Source organism: Hypanus sabinus, chromosome 13 (genome assembly GCF_030144855.1).
Source record: "Hypanus sabinus isolate sHypSab1 chromosome 13, sHypSab1.hap1, whole genome shotgun sequence".
Lineage (NCBI taxonomy): Eukaryota > Metazoa > Chordata > Chondrichthyes > Myliobatiformes > Dasyatidae > Hypanus > Hypanus sabinus.
In genome coordinates this window covers 32581790-32592043 of record NC_082718.1, presented here as the reverse complement: position 1 = coordinate 32592043, position 10254 = coordinate 32581790, and the positions used below count along the sequence as shown (strand labels likewise).

The 10254-nt window shown below is 37.5% G+C and overlaps 1 protein-coding gene across 3 annotated transcripts in view; it reads right to left on the bottom strand.

Moving 5' to 3' along the window:
* Positions 1-104: 104 nt before the first annotated feature.
* The window catches only part of tubgcp6 (tubulin gamma complex component 6), a 62030-nt gene continuing 51880 nt past the window's right edge, over positions 105-10254 (bottom strand). For all 3 annotated transcript variants that reach the window (XM_059987437.1, XM_059987438.1, XM_059987440.1), the window contains 4 exons: positions 9371-9503; positions 6256-6469; positions 5369-5568; positions 105-3609 (listed from right to left, as the gene is read on the bottom strand). In XM_059987437.1, coding sequence (XP_059843420.1) covers positions 3518-3609; positions 5369-5568; positions 6256-6469; positions 9371-9503 — 639 coding nt within the window. In that variant the 3' untranslated portion in view covers positions 105-3517. The remainder of the gene's footprint in view (positions 3610-5368; positions 5569-6255; positions 6470-9370; positions 9504-10254) is intronic.

The window sequence follows — 10254 nt, the reverse complement described above, 5'->3', positions numbered from 1 at the left end:
ATGCTTCACATCCAGTGAAGGAGGTATTTCAGGAAGTGCATTACCATTTCAAAATTGCACTGTAGGGCAACTCTATCTCTGTTCATCTACTCTTACCCCATCTTCCTGCCAATATAACGGATAGAATTCCGCTTGCCTTTACCACACCATGGGTCTCCAGCACATCATCCTCTGTAACTTCCAACATCTGCAATGGGATTCAACCACTAAATGCTTCTTTCCCTCTCCCCCACTCTGCGTTTTCCACAGGGATCACTTTCTCCGTGACTCCCTTGCCCATTCGTTCCTTCCCATTGATCTCCGTCAGAGCATTCATCCCTGTAAATGCTGCACTTGGGAAGCTTTTAAATACCAATGGAAGGTATCTCAAAAAGCCATTAAGAAGGTAAAGATGGAATACAAAAGAAAGCTAGCCAATAATGCTAAAGAGGATACCAAGCAAGAGAAAAGACCAAGATGTAAAAGCAAGACACAGGTTCCAATGGACTTTGATAAATACACAAAAGCTAAGGTGTGCTGTAAATCTTCATCTCATTCTAGTAAAGCAAAGTTATCATAACCAGATCGTACAAGGCTACACATCATGTATCACCATGGCCAAATTCAAGTGATCAAACACTTATCAAAATGTATTACAAGGAAAAGATAACATGTGGGTAACCATTATAAAACAATTAAAATTGCCTGAGGTCATGTACATTTTTATGTGGCTGAAATTCTTCTGGATTGCATAGCCAGATCATAGTAAATGTTAATTTTGCTAAATTATCACTATCTACAGGCAAAAATCTGAAAATTAAAATTCAACATTTTGGGTTTTGCAATGTTTGTAAATTCTAGCATAAAGATTTTTTTTTAAATGTAGCATCTGGTCACACCCTCATCACACTCTTCCCCAATAATCCTGCAAGTAAGGAATATCACATAAAAACAAGCAGAACCTGGAGATTTTGAATTAGATTCTTGGTCTAAGGCATAATTTCTTTCAGTAAAGAATTGCCAAGATTCTGGTCATCTCCAAAATACAACAGCTCCAAACACCCAGGAAGGTATAAACATTAAGTTTTAAAAGGTTTTCCAACATTTGTAATAGACAAATATTGGAGACCAGTGAAAGTCCCTTTAGGACCTTGATTCTTTATGAGTTGTTGGCTGGAATGCATATTTTGACAGCTTCTAGATTTGTTAATAAACACTTCTGTATGTGAGCACTAGCTAGTGAGACAATATTTATTGCCCTCTGGTCAAGTTTCTTCAGATACATAAAGTGTAAAAGAGGCAAGAGCAGATATTGGACCACTGGAAAATGACACTAGAGAGGTAGTAACGGTGAACAAGGAAATGGCAGACATACTTAAGTATTTTGCATCAATCTTCACTGTGGAAGACACTAGCAGTGTGGTGGTGGTTCCAAGTGTCGGGGTCATGAAGTGTCTGAAGTTACCATTACTGGAGGGAAGGTCTACACATGAGGCTGCTTAACAAGCTGAGTCCATGGTATTACAAGAAAGCTTCCAGCATGGATAAAGCAGTGGCTGGATTGGCAGGAGGTAAAGAGTGGGAATAAAGGGAGCTTTTTCTGGCTGGTTGCCAGTGACTCGTGGTGTTCTACAGGGGTCTGTGTTGGGACTAATGCTTTTTACGTTATATGTCAGTGATTTGGATGATGGAATTGATGGCTTTGTTGCTAAGTTTGCAGACGATACAAAGATAGGTGGAGGGGTAGGTTTGAGGAAATAGGGGGTCTACAGAAGGACTTAGATTAGGAGAATGGGCAAATAAGTGGCAGATATAGTGTTGCACTTGGTAGAAGAAATGAAAGGGTTGACTATTTTCTAAGTGGAGAGAAAATACAAAAATTTGAGGTGGAAAGGGACTTGAGTCCTTGTGCAGGATTCTGTAATAGTTAATTTGCAGATTGAGTCTGTAAGGAAGGCAAGTGCGATGTTAGCATTCATTTCAAGAGGACTAGAATACAAAAGCAAGAATGTAATGTTGAGACTTATAAAGCACTGGTAAGGCCTCACTTTAAGTATTGTGTGCAGTTTTAAGCCCCTTATCTTAGAAAGTATGTGCTGAAACTGGAGAGGATTCAAAGGAGGTTCACAACAATGATTCCAGGATTAAACTGCCCATCATGTGAAGAGTGTTTGATGGCTCTGGGTCTTTATTCACTAGAATGAGGGGTGACCTAGAATTAGAAGAATGAGGGGGTGACCTAATTAAAACCTATAGAATGGTGAAAGGCCTTGATATTAGAGTAGATGTGGAGAGGATCTTTCCTATGGTGGGAGTGTCTTAAGACCAAAAGACACAGCCTCAAAATAGAGGAGCATCCTTTTGGAATGGAGGTGAGGAGGAATCCTTTAGCCAGAGAGTGCCAAATCTGTGGAATTTGTTGCCACAGGCAACTGTGGAGGCAAAGTCTTTATAAGCAGTAAATATTGAGAACATGAGATGAAAAGTTCTTGAAAGTGAGTCCATAGATTGTGGAACAGTTCAATGATGAAGTTATCCCCTCTGGTTCAAGAGCTTGATGGTTGGCGGACAGTAACTTCCTGAACCTGGTGGTGTGAGGCCTGAGGCTCCTGTACCTTCTTTCTGATGGAAGCAATGAGGAGAGCGCATGATCTGGGTGGTGAGGGTCCCTGATGGTGGACACTGCTTTACTGCAACAACTCTTCAGCCAACAGCCACTTTTTCTATGGATCACCTCAGCTTCTCATTTTATCCCCCCTTCTCCCATCCAACCAACCTTCTTCCTTACCTATCACCCTGCCAGCTGGTACTCTTTCCCCTCTCCCCATAACCTTATTCTGGTTTTGTACCCCTTCCACTTCCTTTCCAGTCCTGATAAAGGGTCTTGAACCGAAACGTCAACTGTTAATTCCTCTCCATAGATTCTGCCTGACCTGCTGAATTTCTCCAACATTTTATGTGTGTTGCTCAGGATTTCCAGCATCTACAGAATCTCTTGTTTTTATAAAAACAGCTGATTTAATCAATGTAGAATTCAGACTATAATTGACTTGCAATATTTTACAAAGACAATAACTAGCCTTTGATCTGTCCATATACAAGTTACTCACAAACTTGTAGGATGAAAAATAAAGATTACCAAAGCCAGCTCTGTCTTTGTAAGCATTTGCATGACCCAATTAACTTAAAACTGGTACGAAACTAATCCTAATTAATAAAATTATGAAACATTTTAATTGAAATAACGCCAGTAAAAGTTTAAAAGAAATGTGTATTAAATATACAGCTTTAAAAACATTGTTTTATCTATAAATATGGCAGATTGGTAAAGCAGGTGACATGCTAATTCCTATAAATAACAAATGCAGGTTGATGTCCTCACAAACCTTTTATTTGTATGGATATAGCATGTTTATATATCACAGATATATACAAGTCAGATACTTAGATGCATAATTTTTAAAGACTGAAATCCTGATGATTTATTCTATCGTTTTAAGTAACATACCAGTTGTAATTCTTGCAAGCAATGTAAACATTAAACATCTAGATAATAATTATTGAAGTTAATTCTCAGCAGGAAGTCTTCAAGGTGTGGCTGATATCCCCGATTGACAAGTTTTGTGACCACTAGAGATGGGGGGGTAAAAAAAACATATCAGAAAACATTGGAAGAGTCATTAAAATCCCTTATAAAATGTCACACTTGTAAGCGGGAAAAGATATAACATTTAAGATCTTATAAGCACAACTGCAACTTCAAAATTGGGTGGCTGGCATAAACACAGCTACCATACAAGTTGAGGCATTGAGTTCAAAAGTCAGGAGGTTATGATGCAACTCTATAAAGCTCTAGTGAGGCCGTATCTGGAGTATTGCATACAGTTCAAGTCGCCCCACTATAGGAAGCATATTGAACCTTTGGAGAGGGTGCAGAAGAGCTTTACCAGGATGCTGCCTGGTTTAGAGGGCATGTACTATCACAAGAGGCTGGACAAACTTGGGTGGGGAGATCTGATAGAGGTTTACAAGATTATGAGAGGCATAGATAGAGTGGACAGTGAGTATCTGGTGTTAGACATTGGGCATGCATTGAAGGTGAGAGGGGATAAGTTCAAGGGGGATGTGAGGGATAGGTTTTTTTTAAAACACAAGAGTTGTGGATGCCTGGATTGCACTGCCTCATGGTTACAGAGGCAAATACATTAGAGGCTTTTAAGGGGCATTTGGATGGGCACATGGCTGTAAGGAAGATGGAGGGATATCGACACGTAGGTAGGAGGGATTAGTGTTTGGGTTTTTTTGATTTGCTTTTTAGCTGATAGTTGAAACATTTTCGACCAAATGGCCTGTTCCCGTGCTATACTGTTCTATATAAAGACTTGTATACCTGATCCACCCATTTTTCATAAACAGTAACATATATCCGATATTGAGACACAATTATCACTTGGATCAAACAGTCCACATCATTGTTGGTGAGGAAGGGGAGAAGGAAGTTGCATGGATGGTAGTTTATTTAATCCTAAACTGAGATTCTACTGACAGTCCAACTTGGCAAATAGAAAAAGATATGGAGTTGTGTCTCAAAGAATTTTAAAACTGAGTGGAACATTTTGAACTTCCATTTATAGAATACCAATCTACAGATTTACCTCCAAGTCACAAAATATCACTGTCCCTTCAAAGACACTGGGTCTAAATCTTTTGGAGTAGTTTGTGGGAGTTCAAGAAAAATTAGAAATGGGTAATAATGTTGGGGCTGCCAGCAGTATCCACACCCCAAAAACAAATAAATAACAACACTAACTCAATGAGATGGACATACGTTAAAAACAATGCTGTATTAATTGTCAAAAGAATGATTCCCAGACTATTTAATGTTCACTCATTAATACAACAAACCATTGTCTGTACTTAACAATAAAACAATGTCAAAACTAATAAGTGTGTGTGCTCAATATCTATTAATATTTTGTAGAAGGTAATGTTATTGTTTCTGGGTCTGTGTGGATTTGTTCACTTCTGTAGTTAATGATCCAATACAAAATGTGAATTATCCACATCTTTGGCTGTGATATCTGGTTATGCGACCACTGACGCCAGACAGACAATCTCTGAAGAGTATCGATAATGGCTGGGGTCACCCATTTTGTAAAGGCACTGCCCAGAAGGCAATGGCAAACCACTTCTGTGGAAAAAATTTGCCAAGAACAATCATGGTCATGAATATCATGATTGCCTTTACATCACACAATATGGCACATAACAAACAAACAATCTGTTCCTCATTATTTTGAAATGTTTACATTCAGTTACAGAATTATGAAAATGTTGATTTTTTTTTAATTTTAACAGAACTCTAGTAATTAAAAAATACATACTCTACCTTTAAAGAGAAAGTGTGAATAATGTTTGAATGTCTTGTAAGATTGCTGCATCATGGTAAAATTAGGATGTATTGCTATTTGCTTATCAGCATCATATTGCCAGGCCTGTGAGATCAGTTGACTGCGGAATTTCAGAATCAGGCTGAAAATATTGTGAATGATATTCATCACTGGAGCAGCTTTCTCAGTCAATAACCCTCTGTAATTCAAAGCAGACAAGGATTTTGGTTTACATAAAATATATTACCAATTCCAAAATCAGTGCAAACTGCACCTTTATCATTCTCAGTGCCAGGGTCAGATGCTACTAATGCAACAACCCAATTTTGGTCACTTAAAGTCGAAATCTGATGTATTTGGTTGAAAGGAATTAAGAACAAATAAAGAGCTGGTTTTATCCAAACAATTTTATGCATACAATTCACACTTTTATTCCTCTTCCAATTTGAAGATTTCCCCAACACTCACCTTTTACTCACAGAAATGAGAAGTAGAACTAAAAGCAACAAACATTTCAAATTATATTTGAGCTTATTTGATTTTCTGGTATGTATTTTTGTTGCACTCTTACCTCAGAATCATACTTTCAAAATGGACTCACTTTTTGGAACAAATGCAAATAATTTTAGATAGATTCATCTCCAGAATAATATTGTATTTCTTATTTCACTGGATTCAACACTCAACATTCTAATTAAACAAAAGATTAATAATGTCTGACATATTGATTAGCTGACGGTCATTAAAACACAACTATCTCTAGTTAAGCTTTTCACCAACTTTTCTTGGTTTATCAATACAAGCACATAGACTAATTATTCTCATGACACGTTATGTTAAGCAACATTCTCAATATACTGCTAACAAACATTTTAACAATACTTGCCTGAAAATGCCCTTGTTGAGATACTCTGCATGTGTTCTGTGGAGTTCATCCAGATTTCCAACTGAAGAGAGTTTGTGTCCGAATTCACACCACGTAACATGCAAAATTTGATTGGCAATATAACCTTGAATGACTTTGACAAAATGCTGCATTTCATGTCGATAGAGTTGAAGCTGATGCAACTGGACTGAACTTGAAGAACGGTTAACTAAAGCTAAAATAAAACATTTAAAATTATTCAATTTACAAAATTGAGAGGATAATGACACAAAAACAGATGTGTGACCTGCATTTGTGGCATGCAATACCACAAATGAAAATAGATTAACTTAATTAATATTGGCAATAACTTTTAACAATAAACATTACAAAATAATCAGTCATCTATTCCAATTTTTAGATATAGTTACAGGATTTGTTACATAATCTGAACAGATCTTGAAGGGCATATATACAAATTTGTATTCCCACTTTAAATTTAAATTTAAATTTAAAAAGGAGCACTTTGTTGAAACTATATTCTCTAAAATTAAAGTCATGCTTTGTACATAAGACTAGAGATAACACAGCAAACCAAAACAATGTCTAAATTTATTTCTTAAACCTCTGAAATTTAAACCATTTTTGCCAAATCAATGGACATCGTAGCCAGCCAACAGTGCTATATACATACTCACTATATGTGTAAATATAGTGGATTCCGGTTAATTGGGACGTGTATATTTTAGCCCAGTTAAGCGGCTGCCCCAATTAGCTAAGTGTCATGGAAATAGTTGTTAAGGTATGAAAAAAGCAAACTGAGTAACGACTTTATGCATTTAAATGAAACACAGAACAAATTAGAACACTATCAATAATGCAGTTCTATAAAACTGTATTAGTTTCCTATAGTTATCAACAAAGGAATTATTCTGCCATGTTCTTTTCATTGACTATAAATGAACAAAATCAGTGCAGACACTTGGTGTAAATAATGAACTGCCTTTATACAATTTTTGACGATTGCATCTTCCAAATCTTCATTTTCATTGTAACATTCAAGGTGACGGATGATACCTTCAATTTGTTCATAGTTCCTAACTTGTTGAAGTGGTGAAATTGTTTCATCTTCACGCACAGCTGTTTCTGGCATCTCCAAGTCTGAATGCTTGAAACCACAGTAAGCAAAACAGTTCTGAATTGTCTTACTGCTTATTTCTTTCCAAAACCACTGCTTTTTGAACACAAACACAAACAACTGACGCTATTTTAAAACCTGTTCATTCTAAGGACAAGTGTAGTGTCTAACAGCCATGCAAAACTACACATCTGACGCTAATTAGAAAAGGTTTGGCAACCTCCTGCCCCAATTAAGCAGCAGTGTTCCAAATAAACAAAAGGAATCTTGGCTATTTTCTCGATTAGTTTTTGTTCTTTAAAAGTTGTCCCAAATAAGTGGCTGCCCTGATAAACCAAAATCCACTGTATTTATAATCAAGTTTCCCTTTTCCTTTCTGAGAATGAAGTCCGAGTGGATAATATCTCTTCTCAACAATAAGAACTATGGAAGTATTAAGTCTTCTGGCATCAATCAGAAAGGGAACAGCCATCCTATTACAGAAAGAAACCTGTCTGAGGCTATGTCCACACTAGACTGGATAAATCAGTAACTGAAGCTTTTTCTCTTCGTTTTGACCCTCCGTCCACACTAAAATGGTGTTTTCGCTTTTCTAAAATGCCCTCCAGAGTACGTAAATTTGGCTAGAGTAGTGTGGATGTGGTAACCGGAGAAATCTAAAAATGCTATCATGACGTGCCAGAACAGATGGTGACAGCAGTGCACCATTTCATTGTTTTCTTGAACGCAACCTAACAACTTCAAAACAGACAGCAACAAAACTGAAACCAGAAGAGTTAGAAATGTACTCACCAAATACTTTGACCCATAACTTACTGAATAAATAAGTATACTCACTTTGCCCTGTTTTCTGTCCTTGCTCATATGAAGGTGGTTTACCTATTTATGCAAGTACTTCTCTGACAATAGATGTGTAACAGCCTAATGTAACATCGTATGGAAATGCAAAATAACACTGACGCAAACATGTTTTATACATTTAACAACGTGCTTTATTAATGCAACAGTTAGTCAGTTTTTCAATGTTCATCATCAGGCGGGTCATACTATCTGTGAACTCCCTGTCAGTTGCCTCCATACACTCCAGTATTTGTTTTTTTTAGTTTTATGTCCTCCTGCGCGAGAGCCAACAGCTGTCCGTCATTTAAGTTTTTCTAGCCTGTAACTGAACAAATGCACACCAAGTCTTTCACGAGGAGACTTGAAACCAAACATGTCGCTTGTTTTCAGTAGATGTGTCCTGTGCATGCGCAGAAGGAGGGGATTCGCCAAAATATCCGTTTTAATGTGGATAGAAGTATTTTCAAAAATGCTTATCATTTTTATGCGAAACTGGCATTTTCAAAATTATCCGGCCTAGTTTGGATGTAGCCTGAATGCATAGGTTTCCTTAGGGTGCTCCACTTACCATGCTAAGGTCATTGTGGTAGCAAGTTAATTGGCCCCTAGCTTAAATTAGTGGCAGAAGATTCAGAGAAGAGATGCTAGTTGTTAGTAATAAGATTAATATAAAGAGTAAAAGATCTTTGGGTACGTGGATGCTTGCTGGTCTGCATGGACACAATGAACCAAAGGACTTGTTCTGTGCTGTAAGCCCCTCAATCTGAAACTCTTAGCCCTCTTTGGCTTCTTTCAGTAATCTTAAATTTTTCTTTTCCTGCTACTTTCTTTTGCAAACTCCAGATTCTGCCTGAAAAAAACAGCTCCTTAAATGCAGATATTCAGGATACAAAATAATCATTTCAACAACTTCTACCGTGTACAAACCATGGAAATGAGTCAAATATTATCCACCAAAACCCAGATAATCACATGAATCTGCAAACAGACACAATCCTACACATGTATTCAGTCTTCTGCATAAAATCTAACCTTGTGTTTTCCATTATGGCTAAATAAATGTTACCTGTAATTTGTTCAAGATACAGTTTTACACACTGAGGCATTTCAATACTCCTTCACCCACGTTCACAAAGGCAGGATCAATATATCTCTCACCTGTACGTTTTAAATGAAACCAAACATCTTTTAATGTCCAGACCATATGCTTCAACTGCAGTAAAAAGGAAAAGATCTTGTTGTACTTGTTCATGCAGCTTTCTGTGATCACAATGTTGAGAGGCCAATTCACCTACAGAAAAATCACAGTAACAGGTTGGAAGTTGCATGTAAATTTGTGTAAATGTGCAATCATTTTGGTTTAAATTTCGTAAGTTGGATGCAGTTTGAATTTTTTTTAACTTTAGAAATTTATTGTTACAGTGTGATCTTTTGATTACATTCAGGAACCATTTAAGCTCCACTGAGATAACAAATCAGTTAACATACATCTAGAGAGAATCATGGGATAATTATATCTGGTCATCAATAGAACTTAAGAAATAAGAGCAGGGTAGGCCATCCAGCCCATCTAGCCTGCCCCGCCATTCAATAAGATAATGGCTGATCTGTCCGTACACTCAGCTCCATCTACCTGATATCACTCAGCATCATTATTGTTATGCGCCGTGTCATATGACATAGGCGATCATGGTCTCTATCCATGACCATGATTGCTCTTGGCAAATTTTTCTACAAAAGTGGTTGCCATTGCCCTCTTCTGGGCAGTGTTTTTACAAGACAGGTGACCTCAGCCGTTATCAATACTTCTCAGAGATTGTCTGCCTGGCGTCACTGGTCTCATAAGTCCTATTTATGCACCAGCTGCTCATATGACCATCCTGCACCTGCTTCCATGGCTTCACGAGACCCTGATCAGGGGGAGGTGGGGGAGAACTAACGCTACACCTTGCCCAACAGTGACCTACAGGCTGAAGGAGAGAAAGAGCACCTTATACCTCCTTTGGTAGAGATGCATCTTCACCCTGCCACCCATAAGTGTT